Source organism: Callorhinus ursinus, unplaced genomic scaffold (assembly GCF_003265705.2).
Source record: "Callorhinus ursinus isolate GAN/ISIS: 27379988/994484 unplaced genomic scaffold, GSC_fseal_2.0 scaffold20, whole genome shotgun sequence".
NCBI classification, from domain to species: Eukaryota; Metazoa; Chordata; class Mammalia; order Carnivora; family Otariidae; genus Callorhinus; species Callorhinus ursinus.
The window spans coordinates 20562274-20588103 of record NW_027397082.1 but is presented as its reverse complement, the minus strand read 5'-3'; the positions used below and the strand labels follow the sequence as shown (position 1 = coordinate 20588103).

Genomic DNA, 25830 nt, shown 5'->3' with positions numbered 1-25830 from the left:
ATTCCCTGGGAAAGGCCTCTATGTAGGAATGTGACCAGCGGTCTACTAAGGCCTGTCCAGTCCCAAACTGGGAAGGGGTTACTTCCACTCTGGATGATAAGAGTTTGTAATGAAAACAAGGTAACTTTTAGCTAGAACCATTTGTACTGAGCTATATCATTTGCAAGGCCTTTTTAATCAATATCTTTGGAGTCTTACAAATTCTGTGGAAAATAAGATTTCACACAAAGCAATGATTTTTTAAGTTAGTCAAAGGCGCCAAAGGTAGCATGTCAAATTATTGTTACTTTTACATTTTTTTAAAGATTTTTTTATTTATTCATTCGAGACACAGAGATACGGGGAGAGAGAGAGAGAGAGAGAGAGAGAGCATGAGCAGGGGGAGAAGCAGAGGGAGAAGGAGAAGCAGACTCCCCGCTGAGCAGGGACCCCCCCGACCCCCAGGGCCCTGGGATCAGACCCAAGCTGAAGGCAGAAGCCCAACCATCTGAGCCACCCAGGCGCCCCACTTTTACATTTTTAAAAAGTAATACAGACCTATAGTCAATTTACCCAAGAAAAATGAAAACACATGTTTACACAAAAACCTGCACACAAACATTAATAGCTGCTTTATTCATAATTGCCAAAAACTGGAAATAACTGGTAAATGGATGAACAAACTTCGGTGCATCCATGTAATAGTATACTACCCAGCCATAAAAAGGAATGAACACAACAACATGGATGACTCTCAAATGTGTTATACTAAGGGAAGCCAGATCCAAAAGGCTTTAATTGTATTATTCCACTTATTTGACATTCTGGAAGAGGAAACTATAGGGGAAAACAAATCAGTGGTTGTCAGAGGATGGGATTGGGGGAGGGGTTCCACAAAGAGAGACTCAGAGTGAATATTGAGGGATAATGGAACTATTCTTGATTGCGATACATGAATATGCATTTGTCAAAACTCATAGAACAGCATATCAAAAAGTGAATTTTACTATATAAATTTTAAAAATAAATTTATAAAAGTAAAAATAAAGTAACAGGTCCATGGTAAATTCAAACAATACAAGGAATTCGGTAAAAAAAAAAAAAAAAGTCTCCCTCCCAGAGCTTTATGGTGATAGAAAAAAATCTGCATTTTGATTGCAGTGATGGTTATGTAAATCTACCTATGTGATAAAATGAGATAGAACTCTGCATACATTTTACACCCATGCCAATTTCCTGCTTTTGGTATTATACCATAGTTAAGATGTAACCCCTGGGTAAAACTGTGTGAGGAGTAGGAGGATCTCTGTATTTTCTTTGCAACCTCCTGTTTATATATATTTTTAAGTATCTCTCAACAAAACTTCCTATCTAGTCCTGCTCCCCTGCTCCCCAGAGGTGAACACTTAGAAATTTCTGGTGTATCTTTTGCATATTAATCTTTTATATGTGTATATATGCATATCTACATTTAACATTTAATACAAACTGGCATATCATACATTGTTCTGCATCTCACTATTTTTCTTTTTTTAAGAGTTATTTATTTTAAAGAGAGAGAGAGGACAGGCAAGCACAAGTGGGGCTAAGGACAGAGGGAGATGGAGAGAATCTCAACCAGACTCCCTGCTGAGCCTGGTGCCCATTTCAGGACACTGAGATCATGACTTCAGCGTAATTCAAGAGTCCCACGCTTAATAGACTGAGCCACCCAGGCGCCCCTCCCTATTTTTCAACCATTACTTTGGAGATATTTCCACATCACAAACACAAGAATCCCCATCATTCTTTTTTCCTGCTGCATAGTATTCCATCACCTAGTAGCGTCACAATTTATTATGGACATTTGCATCTTATTCATGGACATTTGGAACTTAAGTAATTAGGAAATTTTTAAAACCTAAAAGGTCAACCAGACTTGAGACCAAATGCAAAGTTTTCAGACTCAAGACTTGTCTAGGGCATATCTTTTGACCAGAAGGGGGAAGGCAAGAGACAGGAGGAGAGGCAAAACGCTAGGAAATATCCCTGGCCAATGGGGAAGCAGTGGGGCCGACAGGGAATTACTGCCGGGTAGGAGCTCCCGGAGGGGCGCCCTACTGCTGGAGCAGGAGGCCGAGCTCCAAAGCCAAGCTTTCCTTAGGCTGCCGCTCAGATACACCGAAGTGTTTCGGGGGTTATACATGATGCAGTGATGCGTAGCCACCTCCGGCCTCCTGCGGGGACCCCCGGTGGGGGCAGGGTCTGAACCCGCAACGCCTCCAGCCCACGCTCGCAGGGGGCGCACACGTGGTGACCTGCTCGCGGCCCGGTTCCCGGCTCCGGCTCCTCCTCCCTCCAGATCTCGCTCTGTTCTCTGCAGTATCACGTGCAGCCGCGCCGGGTGCAGGATGGCGGCTGCGGCAACAGCGGTGGGTGTCAGGCTCCGGGACTGCTGCAGCCGAGGCGCTGTGCTCCTGCTCTTCTTCTCCCTGTCCCCTCAGCCCCCGGCCGCCGCCGCTTGGCTGCTGGGCCTGCGGCCCGAGGACACCGCTGGAGGCCGCGTGTCCCTGGAAGGGGGCACCCTGCGCGCAGCGGAAGGCACCAGCTTCCTCCTGCGAGTCTATTTCCAGCCCGGGCCAGCGGCGCCCGCGGCGCCGGTGCCCGCACCCACCCTTTCCCCAGGAGAGAACGGCACCGGCGACTGGGCTCCGCGGCTCGTGTTCATCGAGGAGCCCCCGGGAGGTAGCGGCGTGGCGCCCAGTGCTGTCCCCACGCGCCCCCCGGGGCCGCAGCGCTGCCGCGAGCAGAGCGACTGGGCGTCCGACGTGGAGGTCCTGGGTCCCCTGCGCCCCGGAGGCGTGGCGGGTTCGGCTTTAGTCCAGGTGCGGGTGCGGGAGCTGCGCAAGGGCGAGGCAGAGAAGGGCGGCGCGGGCGGTGGCGGGAAGCTCTTCTCGCTGTGCGCCTGGGACGGGCGCGCCTGGCACCACCACGGCGCCGCGGGCGGCTTCCTGCTGCGCGTCCGCCCGCGGCTGTACGGTCCTGGCGGGGACCTGCTGCCGCCCGCGTGGCTTCGGGCGCTCGGGGCGCTCTTGCTGCTCGCCCTGTCTGCCCTATTCAGCGGCCTGCGCCTGAGCCTGCTCTCGCTGGACCCGGTGGAGTTACGGGTGCTGCGGAACAGTGGCTCGGCCGCAGAACAGGAGCAGGCGCGCCGCGTGCAGGCGGTGCGCGGCAGGGGGACCCATCTGCTCTGCACCCTGCTCCTGGGCCAAGCCGGAGCCAACGCTGCCCTGGCCGGCTGGCTGTACGCCTCGCTGCCGCCGGGCGTCGGGGGCACTGGCGAAGATGACGGCGAGGCAGGGATTCACTTCCCGTGGCTGCCGGCGCTGGTGTGCACCGGCGCCGTGTTTCTGGGCGCCGAGATCTGCCCCTACTCGGTGTGTTCGCGGCACGGGCTGGCCATCGCCTCGCACAGCGTGTGCCTGACCCGACTCCTGATGGCGGCCGCCTTCCCCGTGTGCTACCCGCTGGGCCGCCTGCTGGACTGGGCACTGCGACAGGAGATCAGCACCTTCTACACGCGGGAGAAGCTGCTGGAGACGCTACGGGCCGCGGACCCCTACAGCGACCTGGTGAAGGAGGAGCTCAACATCATCCAGGGCGCCTTGGAGCTGCGCACCAAGGTGGTGGAGGAGGTGCTGACCCCCCTCGGGGACTGCTTCATGCTGCGCTCCGACGCCGTCCTCGACTTCGCCACGGTCTCGGAGATTCTGCGCAGCGGCTACACTCGCATCCCCGTGTACGAGGGCGATCAGCGGCACAACATTGTGGACATTCTGTTTGTCAAAGACTTGGCCTTCGTGGACCCCGACGACTGCACGCCGCTGCTCACCGTCACTCGCTTCTACAACCGGCCCCTGCACTGCGTCTTCAATGACACCCGGCTGGACACGGTGCTGGAGGAGTTTAAGAAGGGTGAGCAGTGGTCTATCTCCTCTCTCAGCTACTTCCCCCTTCAAAAGTATTCATAAACATGTGAAGTTTCGGGTGTGCAAAGCAACTCTCCTATGATAGCAAAAACTCAAGGAAGGCCCCACCTCTTGGTGGCTATTTTCATTTCACTTTTTCCTACCTTCCTTGCAGCTGACTGAGCCCCAGCCTCTAACCTTTTACTTGGCTCACAAGATGCGCTATATGCCTCATTCATTCCCTTTCAGTATTTTTCAGGAGCTAACAATTGCCAGGTATTGTGCAGGTTGGACTCGGGGGATAGTCCTTGGAGGTCATTGGGTCGCTCTCCACCCAGTACAGGAGGATCCTCTACAGCCTCTGATAATAAGCAGCCTTCCTTTTAAAAACTCTTCCCAGGGCTGGAAACTCACAATATCCCAGGCAAACTAACTCCATTGTTGGACAGCTCCAGCTGCTGATAATGTCTTTCTTACATGGAGCAAAAAGTTATGTCTCAGGAACTTCTCTCTGGGTCCTCTTTCTATCCTTTGAATCACACAGAGTAGTAAGCCCCAGACACCTTCGTGGTTCTTTTCCCTTATTTAACTTTCCCAGTACCCAGGTTGGATTAAAAATGGACCCAGATTAAAAGTTGACTAAGGCATCGGGGTCCTTGTACTTCTGGGAACCGGGGTTCCATGAGGAAGGGTGGATCTGGATGTGAGGAAATATTCTGGTAAAGGGAACCACTAGAAAATTCGCATATACAAATGAATGGGGTTTCCTTCAGAGCAGTCACCACTCCACCCCTGTCATGTCTATAGCATATCTACTACCATCTGGGGTTTGCCTTTAGAAAGTGTCTTCTGGAGTTGAGTACAATTCACTCAAGAAAAATCAGCCTGGATTCTTTAGGGTCAATCTTCTTGGGATTACACAGTTTGACTGGTTCTCCCAGTTAACCAGAAGAACACTTGATTGTTTTTGAAAATCAAATCTACCTTCAAGAGTCACCATTGAGTGCAGAAGACTGTCTCATAGACCCTGGAAACAATTCCAGGACTGAGTTGAGAACAGTGACATGGTGAGGATAAGTGTAGAACCTTCTAGAATGACCATTTTGAAGGAGGCATTCATCTGTACATATGAGTTAGCATGTTTAGTAAAAACAAAACAAAAACGTCAATCCCCTGACTTTAGAATCAAGCTTCAAATACAGCTTCCCTGTGGCTAGCAAGACATTTGGCATATCTTGACACATCTTTTTGGTTATCAAAAGTTCAGTTTCATTACTTTATCATCACAGGTACTCTTTAGGACTTTCATACAAAGAGAAATCTGGGGTCTTCCTCCTGCCACAGTTTTTTTGGACAAATAAAATTGTGTTAAGTATCAAAGTGTAGCCTGAAAAGGGTCGGGGGGAGGAGTTGAAAACCTATTTTCAGTCCCAGCTGTAGACTTCGTGTTGGTATCATGAGAATGGGAGGGAAATGTGTATATATTACAGTTGTTTTAGCCCAGTCTGAGCTGTTGTTTAACCCTTTTCCATCTGTCTCCCCCAAGCCCTTGCCTGACTCGATCCCACTGTACTCCGAGGTTCATCCATCCACTCTTAGAATTATTCTTACATTTTGTAAGACTGCTTACAGAAGGGAGTCTTGGATCTGGGCATAAAAACTGTGAAAATTTATATATTAGTTTGCAAGGACTGCCATAACAAAATACCATAAACTGAGTGGCTTAAACAACAGAAGTTTATTTCCTCATAGATCTGGAATCTGGAAGTCTAAGATCAAGGTGTCTGCAGGTTTGGTTTCTTCTGAGGACTCTCTTTTTGGCTTGCAGATGGCTGCCTTCTCTCTGTCCTTTCACGGTCATCCTTCAGTGTGTGTGAGCTCATTCCTGGAATCTCTGTGGTTGTAATCATTTCTTCTTATAAAGACACCAGTCAGGTTGGATTAGGGCCCACCCTATCAGCCTGATTCTAGCGCAACTATCCCTTAAACGTGATAGAGAGAGTGCAGTTGAGATGGTGTCTCATTGTCATGTGCTGCTGGAGGATATTTTTCATGAAACTCCTATAAACTCATTCATTCATTCGTTCATTTACTATTTATTGAGTACCTCTGGAGCAGGCAATAGGTGAGACAATAACAGTGCCCTCAGAAAGTTAACAGTCTACAAGGGTGTACCATGTCAGAATACAGACAGTCTTCAGAAGCAGGAATTGTGTCTCACTAACCTTGGTATCCTTTGCACTTCGCACAGTGCCTTGCACATAGTAGGCTGCTCAAAAAAAGTCAGTACTGATCTGAAATGAGTCCTGCTGCAGAGTTTCTAAATCTGGTCTGAAAAAGGCTTGTCGGTGTTCTATCCGTAGTCAGTTTGTAGTGAGCTAGATCGCTCAAGAGAAGCTGGGAATTACAGCGCACACCATGCCAACGAAGAGATTTCCACATCCCTTCAGAGCCTTGCTCCTTCCTCAAGGTGTGCTCCAGAGACCAGCAGCATGGGCTTCACCCCAGACCTTGTTAGAAATGCCGAATTTCCTTCCTCATTTTAAATCCACTGAATGAAAATCTGCATTTTAACAAGCACCCAGGTGACTCATGTGTACATTAAAGCCTGAGAAGCATTGCCTTCAGTGAACCCTTATTAATAGTGATGGGTAGATTTACTTAGAATAAATACAAGGAATAAGTATCAAGTTGAGTGTTCTATGGCTTCATGCCATAGAACACAGTGGTCATTATCTATACACGTTGTGTTTGCACCATAGGTTAGGAAAGGAAAGCCGAGTTGAACTACTTTTCTTTACCTTTAAGAATAACTTTTAAAGTAAGTCATAAAAGCCCTTCTGTTTCCCTCACTTCTTTGCATCTCAAGTAACTACAAACCCCTTAGGAGGTAGGGGAGGTAAATGATAAATAGGAACAATTACCATTAATTGAGCAACAGCTCTGATAGGCACCCTGCCAAGCCCTTTACATACTCAGAATAACCCTCCTGGGTGGACATTATCAACTCCATTTTATACCAAAAGAAGAAACTAAAGCTCAGATCCATTACATGACTTACTCAGCTCCCCACAGTTGATAACTGAATTGTGATTTGAACTAGATCTGCAAGACCCCAAAGCCTGTGTTCTTCCCACTACACCAGTCTCATTCCATCCTCTACCCTAGAACTCCTGCCACCCACAGGGTTCAAAGCCAGCCTTTCACCTCTGGCTTGCTGCCTCTGTCTGATTTACCTCTAGTTTTCATAGGTTAGAAATGGAGCTTTTATAATTACAGGGATTGCTAACATGTATATTGCATTTTACAAAACATTTCTACCTATCTTCTCTTGTCTGATCCATAAACCAACTCTGCAGTTACAGGTGAGGACCCCAAGACCCAGAAAGTTTACTTGGCCTATCAAGACCATCACTAAGCTAGTATTCCAAGGCCCAGATTCAAACCCAGGTCATGTGACTCCAGAGGTCTTACCCATATGGGATTTTACCTCTATACTTCTTATGAGCTCCAGGTCTTTAGAAATGGGGAAAAGGAAAAAGATCTTTCTAGCGAGCATGCTAGCTTTACTAAAAGGAACAGTATTTCTCCCCACTGGACTGTGAGCTCCTTAAGGGCAGACAATGAATCTTACTTATTTTGTATTCTCAGGACAAGCACAGTGGCCACCGTCACAAGGGGATGAATAGAATATTTATTGAATGAATGGTTTTAAGTAGCTAATTTCTACTGTATTTTTTATGTTTGAGTGAGGTGAACCCAAAGTATAGGATAATTAGTGTTGTTCCATTGACCATAACCAACCTCTCCTCTTCCCAGATTCTCTACCCCAGTCAGCAGCACCACTGCCCTGCCAGTCTCCCAGGCGAGAAAGCTCCCCTCCACCCCACACCCTCATCCTACTAATCACTGATTTGTCTGTTGAGTTGCCATCGACTGGGTGGCTTCAACAACAGACGTTTATTTTCTCACAGTTTGGAGGCCAGAAGTCCAAGATCAGGGTTCCACCTGATTCGCCTTCTGGTGAGGGCTCTCTTCCTGACTTCTTACTACATCTTCACATGGCCTTTCCTCAGTGCGTGTATACAGAAGAGAGCGAACTCTGGTCTCTTCCTTGTAGAGCAGTCCTGTTGGCTTAGGGCCCCACCCTTACGATCTTCTCTAACTTAAATGATTTTCCCAGAGGCACCACTGCGGGGAGGGGGATTTGTGCTTCAACGCATGAATTTGGGTCGGGGGAGAGAGACATTCAGTCCATAACAATCACCAAAGTCTGCCAAAAATTTGCCAAAATTGCATCAGAAATATTTCTTGTATCTATGTATGGTATAGTCCACTCTTTTCACTCAGGTGAGTCATTGAGTTTATTCAGGAAATAGTTGCTGTGTATCTGTTGTTTCGGCACGGTGGGGAACATACAACAGTCCTGTCTGCATAGGGCTTTCATTCCAATGGGAGAGACAAAACTGAAACAAAAGAGATAGAGATTAAGAGCATAAGCTTTGCCACCAGGCTGCCCGAACTGCATCCTGGCCTCAGGACAGTTACCTAACTGTTTTGTTAGCTGTAAAATGAGGATAATAATGGTATTTACTCATAGGGTTGGTTGAAATAATAAGCTACTTTGCATTATACTGCTTATTTAGTAATTGTCGTCATAAATGCTAAATAAATGTTCGCTGAGATTCTTAAATATAAACACAAACCTATTACTCTTTTGTGCAAATGCCTCCTAAGAAATTTCGCTTCTTCTAATTTTTGCCTCCCTCTAATCCGTCTTCTCCCTTGCCACTAGAATAATCTCCGGTAACGTCATGCCCCGCATAAAAACGCTTCTGCTCTCCCCCCACTGCCTGCAGAATGGAGTCAAAGCTGTGCTCTCCTCACCCGCTCCCTGCCTTCCCCTCCAGGCTCATCCCTCACCACTCCCTACCTCAGCTCCCTGCTCGGGCAACATTGAATTTCATGGCCACACCGCTATTGCCTTTGTACCTTTCCTCATGCTGTTCTCTTTGTCAGGAACACGCATTGCCTGATTAATCCCTACTCCAGCTCCTCTGGGAAGCTTCTCCTGTAAAGCCCAGTTTGAGCCAACTTAATTGTCCCATGTCTCTCCTACTGAATTAACAGGTTGCCTGATTGGTTTTGCTTATTAGTGCTGCTCACCCGCCGAATGAGCCAGGGACTATCCTCTCCGACTTTGTAGCTGTAGCACCCGACAACGGACAGGGCACATGATAAGTATTCAGTAAATGCTTGCTGAATGACTAAATGAATAACTGAAGGAGTTAAATTTTAACAGAAAGGATCTGCACAGCTCTGTAGTAAATGCATCATTAATGATCTCCAGCCAATCATTGTGGGCCATGCAGGACAAAGGCACATTTTAAGTGTTAGAAGAAAAGTGTTGTATATATGGTTTCTCCACTTTTTTTAGGTGCATCTATTTATTGTAACAATTTTTGATCCCTTATTGTGTTGAAAGCACTGTGCTAGGAGTTGGATGTATGAGATACTGTCCCTGCTCCCAAAGAGCCTACAGCCTGATGGGAGAAGAGTGTTCCCCTTTGAAAAGCAGGAGGCAGGCTGGACTGACTTTTCCCCCCATCCCCCACTTCAACAACGTTACAATTCACAAGTCGTGTTTCAGCATGTAGCATGTGGCTAAGACGGACCTGTATATAAATCATTAAAACAAAAGTGATACAATAGAAATATAAAAATGCAATGAGAGCATGGAGAAGAGAGTGACTATGGTTAGGTTTTTGGCTTTTATAAAATTTTTACTGAAGTTTGTAAGTTTCTATACTACATATTCAGAATAGAAAACTGAAAAATATAGAACAGTAGACAAAGCATGGAAATCACCTGAAGGTAATCATCCCACTATCCTGAAATAATAACTCCTCTAATATTTTGTCATATTAAAAAATATAGCACCCATAGTAACCTTAATCAAATTCTTAAAAAGAAAATAAAGAGAAAAATCCATGGTCTTGCCTTCTTCCATTAATAAAATATCCCATTCTAATCCCAAGAGTGATTTTTTTTTATATGATGATAATTATTTTCACTCACTCCTTGGGAGTGAGTCCCATAATTTGGGAAGACTGATTTATAAAATGGAGCCCTAAAGATTTGTTGAACTTAATTTCTACGGATTACTCTGTTTATTGGACTGTTTTTAGGAGAAAACCAACCGTATGCAGAGAACAGGGAGAAGGAATAAAGCTTCGTTCTGAAGTCAATGGCCTCCGGGTGCTATCGCTCTAATGTTTAACGGTTAAACAACTTGGCTCTGCCGGGTTAGTAACACCATCTTCCTACACAAAAGACCTCATAATGCACATAATGTTGGATTATTCTATCTATAGACCAGCATGGCTGTAAAATAGCTTATTGCAGTTTTCATACTCAGTCTTTGTTCATTCATTCATTGATTCATTCATTTATTCAGTAAATATTGAACTTCCGCTTTAGACCAGGCACTGTACTAGGCCCTGGGAATACAGTGGTGAACAAGACAGACATAGTGGAGCTGAAAAGGTGTCCTCTTCAATCTTTGCTTCTACCACATGCAATCTGTTGCCTAAAAGACATCCAGCTAGCCAATAAACGCTCCTGGCAGAGACACACAATGTAACATTTTCACTGAGGAATAATCTGGTTGAAAAGTCAGTGTTTTGCTTTATCACTCCAAATTCTGGTGTGATACTTTAGCAGGAAGAATAATCATCCCATTGCTTAATTCTATAAAAAGCTGCCAAAACATTAGTGCTACATTTTTTTGTCTTTCGTAAAAGAAAATAAAAAATTATTTTCACTCAGAGTTCTATTTCACTGATATAATAATAGGTTTAAAAACATGTTAAACATTGCTAAATAATAATTAGTAGAATTTAGAATGTTTACCTTCTAAACAGTAATTAGAGCAAACGGTAAACAAAGCATAGCCCATCATGTACAGGGAGGCAGAACAAAAATAAACAAGAAAAAGTAGAAGTAATTAGATATACGAGACATTAAATTGCTGATTTATATTTTTTTCTGTAGATATTTTTATTATGATTATTGTAATATTGTTCTGAAATAATTTTTTCCTCAGCCTGGCAAAAGAAATATGAGGTAACAATAGAATCTGAGCTGGAAAGGGCACTGACAAACCTGACTGAGAGTCTAATTCATGCTTTCATTTTTAGATTTAGTTATCTTTTCCAGCACATAACAGCCTTCATTGTCAGACTTTTTATCTAATCTAAATCCCACAGGCTGCAGTTAAATTCCATTTCCTCATTTTATCATCCTTGGTGAGTCCTCTCTTATTTGAAGAATATAGTAGCTCACCTCACTTCCATTTTTTAACAATCAAATACATTGGGTTGTATTTCTGGACCCCTTATAGCATTTGGATATCAAGGCGGGGGTGGTATCTGTGGATGTTCCTAATACTTTCTCTTTTTTTTGTTTGTTTTATTTATTTATTCATGAGAGTCAGAGAGAGAGAGAGAGAGAGAGGCAGAGGCAGAGGGAGAAGCAGGCTCCCCGCCTAGCAGGGAGCCGGATGCGGGACTCGATCCCAGGACCCTGGGGTCATGACCTGAGCCGAAAGCAGATGCTTAACCATCTGAGCCACCCAGGCCCGTCCTGTTCCTAATACTTTCTTAAACTGGTTTACCTCTAGGCCCAATAAGACCTTTCGTAACAACTCTTCCAATTCTCCTTATTGTCTGCTGTCTCTTCCTTTCCCAGTTGGGATTCTTCTCAATTCATTCTTCTTTCCTTTCTTTCTTTCTCCCTCCCTACCTCCCTTCCACCCTCCCTCCCCCCCCTCTCCCTCCTTCCCCCCCTTCCTTCCAAATGACATTATTCTGTGTCAGGCCTCCTGCCCTCCTGGTGCTTGCCATGCAGTAGAAAGATCTACCTTAACCAATAAATAATTACAAGTGGTAACAAGTGATTTGAAGAAGAGGTAGAGGGAGGCATGAGAGCGTACAACAGGGGTCCTGACCTGGTCTAGTGGGGAGGATAGACTCCTCCCCCTCCCCAAGTGATATTTGAGCTGAATCCTAAAGGGGGGCAAGAAGAAGTGTCCCAGAGGAAGAGCTTTCCAGGGGAAGGGGGCAGACGTGCAAAGGCTTTGAGGAAAGGGGGCCCGTGTGGCTGTCACGTGGGTTCCTGGGCCATTTAATATCCCTTAGGGAAAGTGCCACCTCGGCCAGCCAACCTTCCCTCTAACCCTAGTGACTGTGGGCAGCCGAGTTCAGGAACATTCACTGAGGGCATGGCTACCAGGGCTCTGGGAGATGGATGCAGATGTAAATGTGGGAAAGAGCCTGCCCTCCAGGAGCGTGAAAGGGGGAGGGTCCCTGATGGAAAAGGGTACCGGGCAGCCCGGTAGGCAGGCAAGGGCATCCAGACATCTGTGGGGAAGGCAGAAGGGAGAAATTCCCTGGAAGGATCTGGGAAAATTCTCTGAGGAGAAGGATTTTGAGAAGCAATTATGAAGGGAAAGGGTGTTCTAGCTGAGGCAGGAGACTGAACTAGAAGAATAAAGGCAGAAAGGAAGCAGACGCCGCATTTGAATGCTGGAAGGCAATGACCTTAATGCTGGTTTTCTTCAAGTAAAATGGCAGAATGAGATATTTGTCAAACAATTTCTGTTCTCTCCAAAGGCCAAAGGTATATATTTTAACCATTTTTGGTGGTGATATTTCTAAAATGTTTTATGCCCATTCCTGCCTTCCTTAGGAAAGGATCCTAAATATAACCTAATCTTTTCTTGATGACGCAGGAGGGTGGTCATGCGAATGTAGTTATTTTATGCCGTGTTATAAAGCCATCCGTTGTCTATTTTTTTCCTGTCCCCTGGTTATCAGCTGCTAGTTCTCTTTGAGTCGGCCTCGAGCCAACCCTTCCCCCCACCTCACTCATCACAAAACCACTCTTTCTGTGTGTCTTTCAGAGCCTCTATTTACTGAGAAATCAAGTAAATATACGTGTTGGGAATTGTGTGCCTGGTATACAATAAGCTCCAATAAATATTTGTTGAGTAAATGATTAATTAGGCTTTGACTGGGAGCCTAGGGCATGGGGTTGGTGTATGGACCTGGGGTAGTTCCTTCTGGGACCAGATTTAAAGCTGTGCAAAGTCAGATCTCCAGATGATGGGTAGTTACTCTGCTAATTTTGCAGCGTTGCTTAGCAAGCCAAACTGCCAACCGGCTCAGATCCTAGTGACTAACAACTATTTTTTCATGCCCTGGTAATACTGGTTACCATGGTGTTCTGGGTGACACAGTTGGCTTTTTTATAATTGCCTTTAGGGGTGCCTGGGTGGCTCAGTTGTTAAGTGTCTGCCTTCGGCTCAGGTCATGATCCCAGAGTCCTGGGTTCGAGCCCCACATCAGGCTCCGCCTGCTTCTCCCTCTCCCACTCCCCCTGCTTGTGTTCCCTCTCTCGCTGTGTCTCTCTCTGTCAAATAAATAAAATCTTCAAAAATATGTATATATTTATATGTATATAATTGCCCTTAGTGGCTCAAGAAATTTTTTTGTGAGAAGTGTATTGATTGTTCTATTTTGGATGAAGTAGAGCAAGATAATTACTACAAAGTATAGCCTTTTTTCATAAACTAGAGAAAGGGACTGTTTTGTTTTTCCAAATCAAGGTGGTTGCTACAGGACTGGTAGGGACGGTAACATTTTTGTGTTTCTCTTCCTGATCTGATAGAAAGTAATTTGATTTGTTTGTATAGATTAAAAAAAAAAAATCTAGCTTGTGTCAAGGCATCTTTCTGTCATCTTATTCCAATGGAATTCTTCAATATTAACATATAAATTGTGTGCCTGGTATTGAGTTCACAACCCTTTGTAAATGCAAGAGGCTATAACTGTGGCACTGTTAAAATTCTGGTATACATCACAAAGAATCATTCTATAAAGCCAAACTGTTTTTGTAGCCAAGGACTGTTTAGACTTCTAAAAGTAGAGAATTTTAGGGGTGCCTTTGTGGCTCAGTCAGTTAAGCGTCCAACTCTTGATTTCGGCTCAGATCATGATCTCAGGCGTGGAGCCTGCTTAAGATTCTCTCTCTTCCCCTCTGCACCGCCCTCTAAAAAAAAAAAAAAAAAATAGAGAATTTTAGGACCTTGGAGGTCATCTGGTCCCATCCTTGAATTTTAAGGTGGAGGAAACTGAGGCCCAGAAAAGACAAATAATAAAAAGAGCAATGATAATCCCTCATAGTTAATCTTTACATTTGCAAAGAACTTTCCCAGTTAGCTCCTTTTGCACCACCGTGCACGTAAAGTCAGTAGCATTTTTTCCCTTTTCGTATATGAGGCACCTGCGATCTGGAGACATGAGTGTCCTGCTCAGTGTTAGTGACTGAGGCAGAATCAGAAGCCACATCTGTGACTTGCTGCCTCAGGCCATGGAGCCACAGACACCGAGTCCTGACACCTGGGCTCAGGTCCCGGCTTCTTTGTTTACTGGCTGTGTACTAGGGCCGGTGACTCTACCACTTTGACTGAGGCTTATCTCCCTTCCCAAAATGGGAATAATGATACTACATTGTAAGTTTACTGAAAAGTCTAAAGATAATGCCTGTACTATATATACCACATTCAAGACATTCCACCATTTGTCTTCTACCTTATTGATCTAATGACACAAAATGTATCTACTTAGTCAGTTAGTATAACAAGTGCTTTCTCTGATCCAACCCATGTAAATGTGACTGGACATAATGAACAGAAGTGAGAGCTGTTTACTTCGGACAAGTGACTATTTCTCTGAGTGTCCGTTTTCTCATTCGTATATTAATAATACCAGTTCCCATTTGGCAGAGATATGATGAAGACTACAGGTTAAAGTGTGCACCCTCTGAACAATAGTTATAGCAATTACCCCTACGGCAAAAACTGGAAAATGGGGTGAATGTTGATCTGTGCTCTCAGGAGTCAGCTGGGTTTAGATCAGAAACAGTAGGGAGAATGTTGGAGTAGCTGTTGGCTGTCTTTACCAGAATGATAACCTTCAAAAGGGTGGGAGTCTGACTTACTTAAATAGAGCCCCTGAGAGCCACACCTTTTTCCTCCCTGGGACCAGCCTAGTTCGGCCAGGGCCTCTGGACTGGCCCAGAACTGTATGATTTCTAGGCAACTTATTAAGCCAGGCTTATTTGCCTTTCAGTGTCTTTCCTCATGTCTGAGGTTGGTTCATGGCCTGCGAATGTCACTATCAGTCAAAGCTTAGCTAGATCACTCTGGGTCACCATGGTGATTTTTTAAGCTGAGGATCCTGGTTATGTTTAGCCTGAACCTAGAGAGACACAAACCGGCCCCACAGTCTGCCTCTAAGACCAGCTCTGAGTCTGAGAGGCCTGAAATTCAAGAACCAGTCCCGTTTAGTTGTTTTGAGGTTCCCACAAACCCCAGGTGGGTGGGTCCTGTTCAGTTCCCTGAGTTCAAGTATTGGCTCTACCATTTATTAGCTGAATATCCTTGGACCAATTGTTGTTTTGGGGAACAAACGCAATCCATTAGAGTAGTGGGAAAGAAGGCAAGGTATATACCAAAAAACCATGGAGGCCTTTAATGGCAGCAAGAAGACTTCAGAAATGATCCTTCCTGGTCACTGGTACATGTTACTGAAGTGGGGAATAAGCTCATAAATGCTGTTTGGGGGCAGTTATTCTGTTTTTTTGTGGATAGAATGGATTGGAGTTGGAGAAAACAAAAGGAGGATTGGTTAGGATATTAGTGCAGTTGTCCAGGATGTGATGAGGACATGGAAATGAAGGACTGTGCACTTGCAATTGGAATGGAGAAAACCTCTGAGACTTCATTACCTTCTAGACCTTCCTTCTCAGGCTCCTTTACCAGCTCCTCCTACATCATATTCACTGATGTATTCTCAGCACTTGGTGCAGGGCCTACCCATATCAGATGCTCAAGTATTTGTTGCATGAATGTTGCATTCCTATGGCCTTTAAATGTTGGAACACCCCAGGGCTCAGAAATGGATCTCTTTGTCTAGTCTCACTCCTGTGATTATGCCTCTCAAATGGTTATTTCTCATTCTCCCAAAGATATCATCAACAGCTACCACTTGACGTTCCACTTGGAGGTCTGAAAGGCGTCCCAAACTTAAACTGTCCAAAACTAAGCTTCTGTGCTTGGTGCCAAACTGACTCCTCATACAGTATTTCCAAACTCTGTAAATTGCTACTCTGGCCCAAACTTCTCTTTTGCTCTTGCCCCACATCCAATCCCTCATGTAGGCTCTGCTTTCAACATAACCAGAGAATCTGCTTATATCTCACCACCTCCCCTACTACCTCCCAGCCAAGCCACAGCCCATCTCTCACTTGGATGACTGCCAGAGCTTCATATGAGGTCTCTGTGCTTCTACCTCCGCCCACTTTATGTCCATTCCTAACACAACAGCTAGGAAGAGCCTTTTAAAACATAAGTCAGATCACATCACTCTTTTGTCAAAACACATACACACACACACACACACACACACACACACACACGCACACGTGAAACTGTACAATGGCTTTATCTCGCTCAAAGAGCCAGGTCCTTACAAAGGCTTTGCAGGCTTTATCACAGGTGCACCAACCACCCCTTCCCTGACCTTGGCTCCTACTACTGTCCTCTCCCACACTCAGCAGCTACCCCACCAGCATCCTTGCTATTCCTTAAGCACATCAGTAGTACTTCCAACTAAGGGCCTTTGCTTCTTGTTCTACTGCAAAAGGTGTCCCCAAGATACCCACAGGGCTCCCCACCTCACTGCCTTCAGATCTTTACTCAAATACCACTTTCTCAGGGACTTCATCCCTGCCCTCCCTTACCTAAAATTGTAACACCCACACACTTCCTCATTGCTCTACCTTGCTTTCCTTTTCCCCTTAGAACTGTGATGTAGATTTTACGTATTTCTCTGGCTTATTATCTCTCACCCCAAGTTACTAGAATGTAAGCTACAGAAGGGCAATGATTTTGTCCATTGTGTTTATTGCTGAATTTCTAGTGCCTAGAATAGTGCTTGGTACATAGCAGGCATTTAATAAATATTTGTTGATAAAAATGAAGGAAGAAAAGGCAGATTGCAAGAATGCGGGGATTTTGTTTCCTAATAGGAACAAAGGAAAAGGAAGTAAAAAGTGACTCCTGAGTGATGACCCTGGGTAACTAGAAGGTTGATAGTGACACTTACTATAGTGAAGAGGCAGGAGGAAGAAGGATAGTGGCCCTTGAAGACCACGTGATCCTATTGAGATAAGTGATTTTGACAAGACAAAGAGACAGCTCAAGCAAAATGTTTAAAACAGGTTGGGAGATCAAAGTAGACACGATGCTGAGATATAAATTGAGTCCTCAGGGGAGAGGTAGTGGTGATATTTCAAGTGATGGGCTCTGCTGGGATCTGTAATCAAGAAGAGAGGAGCAGAGGATCAAGGACTGGAGGAGAGACTCTTAACTGCCCAGTAGAGTCACCTGAAGGAGTTTTAAACATCCCAATGCCTGGACTGCACCCCAAGCCAGTTAGATCAGAACTTCTGCGAGTGGCACACAGGTAATCAATAGGTTTTAAAGCTCCCCAGGTGACTCGCACTTGCAGCCAGGGTTGAGAATCACTGAGCTAGAGGCTTTGAGATGTATTTATCTTTAGGTGAGGATGAAGGAATCTGCAGTGGAAACAGAAAAATAACAGTCATAAGGGTGGGAAGGAAACCAGGGTCCTGACCAGTTCTCTTACTCAGATGTGCAGAAGAACCACCTGGAAATCCTGAGGACATGCAGATTCTAACTCAGACTGCAGGGATGGGGCTGAGCTGCCACAGCTCTCACGAGCTTCCCGCTAACGCCAAGTCTTCTGGTCCGGGGGCCACACGTTGAGTAGCAGGTGTCAGAAGCAGTGCTTCTCGAACTTCAGTGTGTGTGAGAGTCACCTGGGATATCATTGAAACAGCTGTCTGGACTGCATCTCACCACCAAGTCCTGATTCTGGGTGTCAGAGGTGGCACCCGAGAACCTGCATTCTGAACAAGCACCCAGGTGAGGCTCAGTGCTACTGCTCCCAGGAACACACCTGGAGTTCGGGGCACACTCCAGGGTAGACTGTTCCGAAGACCAAGGTAAGAAAGAAGAGGCACTCGGGCGCCTGGGTGGCTCCAGTTGGTTAAGCGACTGCCTTCGGCTCAGGTCATGATCCTGGAGTCCCGGGATCGAGTCCCACATCGGGCTCCCTGCTCAGCGGGGAGTCTGCTTCTCCCTCTGACCCTCTTCCCTCTCGTGCTTTCTATCTCTCATTCTCTCTCTCTCTCAAATAAATAAATAAAAAATAAAATCTTTAAAAAAAAAAAAAGAAAGAAGAGGCACTCGATGCTGTCTACTAAATGGATAAAAGATGCTGCAGGGACACCAGGGAGAATAAAAAGGTAGCAAATGTCAATGTGTTTTACAAGGTGAAGGTCATAAGAGAGGCAAAGCCCATAAAACCATAAAACGATTTCTGCTTTCCTTAGTTCTCTCTTTCCAAGCAATTATGATTTTGTCTTAGCTTCTAAATTTTATCTTGGGAACAGTTACCTTAGCAAAGTGCTGTAGCTATTTTTGAAAAAGAAGCAAATCAATTATTTGCTTTTTTTTTTTCCAAGGCATATGCTAACCGAGGCCTTAGGAGGTCTTCTCTGTGATGTGCGTAAGCCATCTAGAGGCTATATTTATTAAAAACCCTTGGAGAACATTTCCACTTCTTCCAACACTGAAATATAGTTGTGGTATTGCCACCGCTTGCTGACTTTCTGTCTCTTTAAAGCAGTTTCCAATCTCAGCTCTATTGACATTCCTTGCTGTGGGGCTGTCCTGGGCATTGCAGGATGCTTAGCTGCATCTCTGGCCTCTACCCACTAGATTCCAGTAGCATTCCCCGCCCCAAGTGTGACAACTCAAACTTGCCTCCAGCCATTACCAAATGTCCCCTCAGGGTGGGGGTGGGGGACATCGAATCAGCCCAGTTGAGAACTGTTGCTTTATTTTTTATTTTTTTATTTAATTTTATTATGTTATGTCAGTCACCATACAATACATCATTAGTTTTTGATGCGGTGACCCACGAGTCATTGTTTTCGAATAACACCCAGTGCTCCATGCAGTACGTGCCCTCCTTAATACCCATCTCCAGGCTAACCCATCCCCCCACCCCCTCCCCTCTAACACCCTCAGTTTGTTTCTCAGAGTCCAGAGTCTCTCATGGTTCATCTCTCCCTCCAATTCCCCCCCCTTCATTTTTCCCTTCCTTCTCCTCATGTCCTCCCTGCTATTCCTTATGTTCCACAAATAAGTGAAACCATATGATAATTGACTTTCTCTGCTTGACTTATTTCACTTAGCATGATCTCCTCCAGTCCCATCCATGTTGATGTGAAAGTTGGGTATTCATCCTTTCTGATGGCTGAGTCATATTCCATTGTATATATGGATCACATCTTCTTTATCCATTCATCTGTTGAAGGGCATCTCGGCTCTTTCCACAGTTTGGCTATTGTGGACATTGCTGCTATGAACATTGGGGTGCCTATGGCCCTTCTTTTCACTACATCTGTGTCTTTGGGGTGAATACCCAGGAGTGCAATTGCTGGGTCATAGGGTAGCTCTATTTTTAATTTTTTGAGGAACCTCCACAATTGTTTTCCAAAGTGGCTGTACCAACTTGCATTCCCACCAACAGTGTAAGAAGGTTCCCCTTTCTCCACAACCTCTCCAACATTTGTTGTTTCTTTCCTTGTCCACTTTTGCCGTTCTAACTGGTCTAAGGTGGTATCTCAATGTGGTTTTAATTTGAATTTCCCTGATGGCTAATGATGAACATTTTTTCATGTGTCTGTTGGCCATTTGTATGTCTTCTTCAGAGAAGTGTCTGTTCATGTCTTCTGCCCATTTTTTGACTTGATTATATGTTTTTCGGGTGTTGAGTTTGAGAAGTTCTTTATAGATCTTGGGTACCAGCCCTTTATCTGTAGTGTCATTTGCAAGTGTCTTCTCCCATTCTGTGGGTTGCCTCCTTGTTTTGTTGACTAAACAAGGAGAGAACTGTTACTTTAAAAGCAATGCCTGGGGGTGCCTGGATGGCTCAGCCATTAAGCATCTGCCTTCGGCTCAGGTCATGATCCTGGGGTCCTGGGATCGAGCCCCACATCAGGCTCCCTGCTCCGCGGGAAGCCTGCTTCTCCCTCTCCCACTCCCCCTGCTTGTGTTCCCTCTCTCGTTGTGTCTCTATCTGTCAAATAAATAAATAAAATCTTAAAAAAAAAAAAAAAAAAAGCAATGCCTGAAAACCTAGTTGCCCTTCTAAGAAATGTGACATGTAGTTTGGGTGTTGATGCCCGGGGTGATGAGATAGACTAATTCCAGAAACCAGTACTACACCAGCCTTTGGATTTGGGGGACAAGAGAAGTGACTAGTTTGACTTTCAGTAGTGGGAAATTTTATTGACCTGAGTGAGACACACCAAGAGCCTAATAGATAGTGCAGCACCTCAAGCTTGTCTCAGAGGTGATTGGTACAGAAACTACAAGAAACCCCTTTTCAAGCTCAGCATTAAACAGTCCAACACTCACTCTCTGCCCAAAGTCAACCAAATGCCATAACCACCACATCATATGAGAGAGCGCACTCATCAGCTTGCTACTACAACTACCTTTTGTTCCAGGAGGTTGTTTTCTGTCTTTTAGTAAGTACTTAGCATCTGGCGACTTAAACCAGGTGCACCAAAGGGACCAGGATTTTACTAGACATCTCAGTGCTTGTTTTTCTTCCTCATTAGTAAGTCATCTGACAGATAACCAGAGTGCCAGAGCCTGAAAGCCAGTGGTTTTCAAACTTTAGCCTGCATCAGAACTAGCCATAGAGCTTATTAAAATCACAGATCACTGGGCACAACCCCTGAGATTCTGATTTACTAGGGGTGGGGTGGGTCCTGAGAATTTGCATTTCTAACTAAATTCTCTAGTGATTGTTGATGCTGCTGGTCCAGGGAGCACACTTTGAGAACCATGACTATAAGCCAACTCGTAGTGCTCAACCTTGGCTGAGCATTAGCATCATCTGGGGAATATTTTAAACTATTGATGTCATGGCCCCACCCCTAACTGTTGACATCAGAATCTCTGGGTGTGGGATAAAGTCTTTAAAACATCAAAGCTTCTCAGATGGTCCTAACATACAGCCAGTGTTGGCAGCCATTGAACTAGTGAAATGCATTCCAAAGCATTGGGCTTGGAGGATCTCATGTTTAATGGAGGACTATAATATGACTTAATCCCAGAAAGGTGTGACTGACCCCTTATGCTTCACTGAGGATTGAGTTCCAACCAAAACCATCCTAATGCTGTGGTCCAAGCAAGACCCAGGCCATAGGTATATATTCTCTACTTTGTGTCTCATCAGGGTGTAGATAGCATCGAATCTAGAGACTGTAAATCAGAGGCTGAGAGAAAGTAGTCCAGGCTGGAGGGAAGCAAACCAACACTTAAGGAGCTCACAGCTGCTAGAAGCCAGGAAAGGCATGTTGGCAAGTCAACCATCAGGGCAGAGTTGGGGCTTCTGCTGAGACTGGACACCAGGAACACAGCAGGGATTCAAGCCACAGGCCAGAGCATCTATAGTTACCAGTTCAGAAGTAGAACACCAGTAGACCCAGAATAAAATATACTCTTTACAACAGAGACAAAGGTAGCCTTAATTTTTAGAAAGTGAATTGCCATGAAATCCACTGTGTCTGTTATCGGTCAACTCAGCTCACAGATTTCCCATCTGTTGTTGTTCAGTGCCACAGTAGTTTGGTCCAGGGACATAGTACCTCATAAAGCAGTAGCATTCATGAATTTTCTCTGTAAAACCTTACCTTTTCCCTCATTATATCTTAATGAGATCTTTGTTCTTAGATTCTTTCCTCCCAGCTGTGACAAACCCTCATCCCTGCTCACCTTCTCCACCGTCACAGAAATTGATAAGATGGTGCCCTCTCCCCCTTTCCTGTTCTCCTGATGGCCTCGCCTGTGTCCACTTTTGGTCTCTGCCACATCCTAGAGGACAAAATAACAAGTACTCTAAACTAGCATTTTGCCAGCATCGCCACCTGTGTCCAAACTAGTGTTGCTCTTATATTTCAACCTATTCTCTTTTTATGAAACAGTTCCTATTTTTACTCACCCACTGACTTCCTGTTCATTCAAGCACTGGTTTTTTTTTTTTTCTTTTTCCAAATGGCTTTAATAACAGCTTTACTGAGATAAAATTCACATACCATAAAATTCACCCTTTTAAGGTATACAGTTCAGTGGACCATCGACTGTACACCCATCACTAATTCTAGAACATTTCATCACTCCAAAAGAAACCCTACAGTTTTTCCCCATCCCCTTCTTCCTCTAGCTCCTGGCAATCACTGATCTACTTTCTTTCTGTATAGATTAGCCTATTCTGGACATTTCATATAAATGGAATCATACCAAGGTGTGGCCTCTTGGGTCTAGCTTCTTTCATTCAGCATGATGTTTTCACAGTTTGTCCATGTTGTGGCATGTTCCCCTACTTCATTCTCTTTCTATGGCCAGACAATATTTCACTGTCTGGATATACCACGTGTTATTCATCCTTTCGTCAGTTGATGCACATTTGGATTGTTTTGACTGTTAAGCTTTTAAGAATAATATGAACCTTTGTGTACACATTTTTGTGAGGACATATGTTTTCAGTTTGCTTGGGTGTTTACCGAAGTATATACCCGTATGTGGATTCGGTAGAATTGCTGAATCATATGATAATTTATGTTTAATATTTTGAGAAACCACCAAACTTTTCGAAAGCAGGTAACCCATTTTACAATCCCACCAACAATGTCTAAGGGTTCCAATTTATCCACATCCATATCAACATTTGTTATTGTCTCTTTTATTATAGCCATTCTGGTGGGTGTGACGTGGTATCTCATTCTGGTTTTGATTTGCATTTCCCTAATGATGAAGATGCTAAGCATCTTTTCATGTGCTTATTGGCCAGTTGGATATCTTCCTCAGATAACTGTCTAGTCCCATCCTTTCCCAGTTTTTAATTGAGTTATGTTTTTATGAGTTGTAAATTTTCTTTATATATTCTGAATACAAGCGTCCTGTCAGATATAGGATTTGCTGGTAGTCTCTTAAATACGTTCTAAAAGCATTCTAAAGTCCAATTGATCTGTTTTTTTCTTCGTTGCTTGTGCTTGTGGTGTCTTATTTAAAAAAAAAAACGTTTTCTACTCCAAGGTCACAAAGATTTACTCCTATGTTTTCTTCTGAGAGTTTTATAGTTTTCACTCTTCCATTTAGGCATTTGATCCATTTTGAGTTAACTTTTGTGTACGGTGCGAGGTAGGCATCCAGCTTCATTCTTTTGCACATGGATATCCATCTATCACCCACTAGTTATAGAGCTCTTACTCTGTGCTGGGTGTTATTCTTAGATTCTGGGGAAATGGAGATTAAGTAGACCATAGCTGTTGCCCCCCCCAGAAAGCTTACCATCGTAGTAGGTGAAATAACTTAGAACAATAGCATGGTGAAATTATGCCTGGCTCCTTGGGTGGATACAGCAAAAGGTAGCCGCTATAATAATAATAATAATAATAATAGTAATAGTAATAATAATAGCTGTTATTGTTGTTATAAATGGCAAAGAGAGGTTTGTACAAAGTGCTATGGCGGGAAGGAGTGACTACGTTTTCCCTGTCTCAAGATTGGCTTCACTGGGAGCCACCCCTAACCCTTCTGAGGCCTAGGAAGCAGAAGGGTACCAGGAGATAGGTCTCTTAAAGGGCAGCTTTTTTGAGAGAAGATGGACCTCAGGTCTATGTGTCATGAGCACAGCTGGTTTCTGAACAGAGGTTATGTGAACAGGATTATGTGATTTCTGATTCTGATTCCTATTTCAGTCTGTACCCAAGGAAGAACGACTTCCTTCATTTGTCTGTAGATCTCTGTAGGCATTTGAGGTGATCAGAAAGGCTGATTGTGAATTGCAAAATATTTCTAATAGATTACAAAGTGTATTGTCTTGAATATTATATGTAATTAGGACTTTGTTTTTTAATCTCTATTTCCTGGCGGTCACAGAGTGGACGTCCTCAAATTGACCTTATGAAGTGTAGACCAATGGTTGATTTTCACATGGAAGTTATGGCACTCTGTGAAGCATCATAAAATCTTAATTTATTTAATCCCATTACATGAACTAATCTCTTAGTGGCAGAAGTATGGCTGTATTATATATATTCTAAGCTCAACACTACAAAACTTATCCAATTATAGAAAATAATTTTAATTACTCACTTCTCCAAGAGTTCCGTTATACTAGTCATTTGTTTTGTCATCTGTTAGCGCATGTTAGCAGGAAAGTGAGAACAGGTGCCATAAGTTTAAGAACAATGTGTTGAGGAAAAACCCTTTAAATTGAGCACATTCTAACAATTAACATAATCTAATCTAAGCTACAAAATACAGTTGCAATTGCTTCAAAGAAGGATAATTTTAGAACCACTGATGTAGAGTTTAAATTTTAACTTAAACACATTGTATTTTATCAAAAAATAAAGGTTTTAGTGTCTCGTTTTAATATCATCTATTGTATCAACTATGGATTTTCAGTTTAGTTCAGTTTATCAGGCATTTATTTGGCTTCCTGTTAAGTGGAGAGTACCCTATCTTAGTGTATATCCTGAAGGAGCCTATGGCCTGAGGAAAAAACATGATGCAGTAGAGGACACACACATTGCTAGTTACGAGAAGCAGCAAATTGTGACAAATGCTCTGATGGAGTTATCAAGGGTTTCAAAACACAGGCAAGGAGAGATTGGTTCCAATTTAGAATGGGGCAAATCTGGTAGGACTTTCTTGAGGAGCTAGCCCCTGAGCTGGAACTTGAAGAGTGGACGTGGAGTGGGAGGGGACAGTGTGCACAAAGCGTTAGAAAGTACACATGGACAAAGTGGGGGAAGTGAAGGTAACACGGCGCACCCAGAGTATCAAATGAGTAGGGGGATAGAGCAGGGCATTTTGCCATCTTGATAATGCCAAACCAATGAGTCTCGATTTGATTCTGTGCATACTAGGGAAACTTGGAGGACTTTTGAGCAGGGCAGTGGCATGATCAGACCAGTCTGGAGACAGTTGAAAGACAGGTTGAAGGTGGAGAAGAAATTTGAGACCATTCTTGAGTAATACAAATCCCATCTTTCCAATTAAAATTCTGATAGGTAGCTATTTTGTGATTTGAAGTATCTGATACAGAAGTTCATGTGTATAATTTTAATGGTTAATTATGCCTCCAGCAAACTGACTACTCCTTTTATCTGATATTTTTAGCAATGGCCAAGCTTATAAAGGGTAACACTGATAAAGTGTGAACTTACTTTTTTTTTTTTTGGCAAGAATAACTTCTAAGTCAGGACTCCAGATTTTCCCCTTAAATGTCTCTCAGCCAAGGAAAAGAACCACCCAGATTTATGTTTTAGAAATAGGACCAGGAAATCTGTTTATCAGCGGATATAAACAAACCAAGGTGAAGCAGGATTGCAGCACTGTTAGGTAAGACCCAGTCCCTACTTTGGGACTGAATCCAGTTACCTGGGTTTGCAATCCAGCTGTGCCACTTCCAGGCTATGTAACTTTAGGCATGTTTCTTAACCAATCTGTGCCTCAGTCTTTTCATCTATAAAGTGGGGATAACAACAGTACTTGTCTCAAGAGTTGTTATGAGGATTGGATGCATCAATACACACAAAGTGCTCCAAACAGTGCCTGAATCATAATGAGAGTTCAATACACATTAACTATTATTATTCAGTTGTT

At 44.1% G+C, this 25830-nt stretch overlaps 1 protein-coding gene across 5 annotated transcripts in view; it reads left to right on the top strand.

The window, feature by feature from the left end:
• Nucleotides 1–1966: 1966 nt before the first annotated feature.
• Nucleotides 1967–25830, top strand: part of CNNM1 (cyclin and CBS domain divalent metal cation transport mediator 1) — a 60024-nt gene continuing 36160 nt past the window's right edge. For all 5 annotated transcript variants that reach the window (XR_012381693.1, XM_073904327.1, XM_025881164.2 and 2 more), the window contains exon 1: nt 1967–3933. Coding sequence is in view for 4 of the 5 variants with exons in the window: in XM_073904327.1 (XP_073760428.1) it covers nt 2370–3933 (1564 nt within the window). In the remaining variant the exon portion in view is untranslated. The remainder of the gene's footprint in view (nt 3934–25830) is intronic.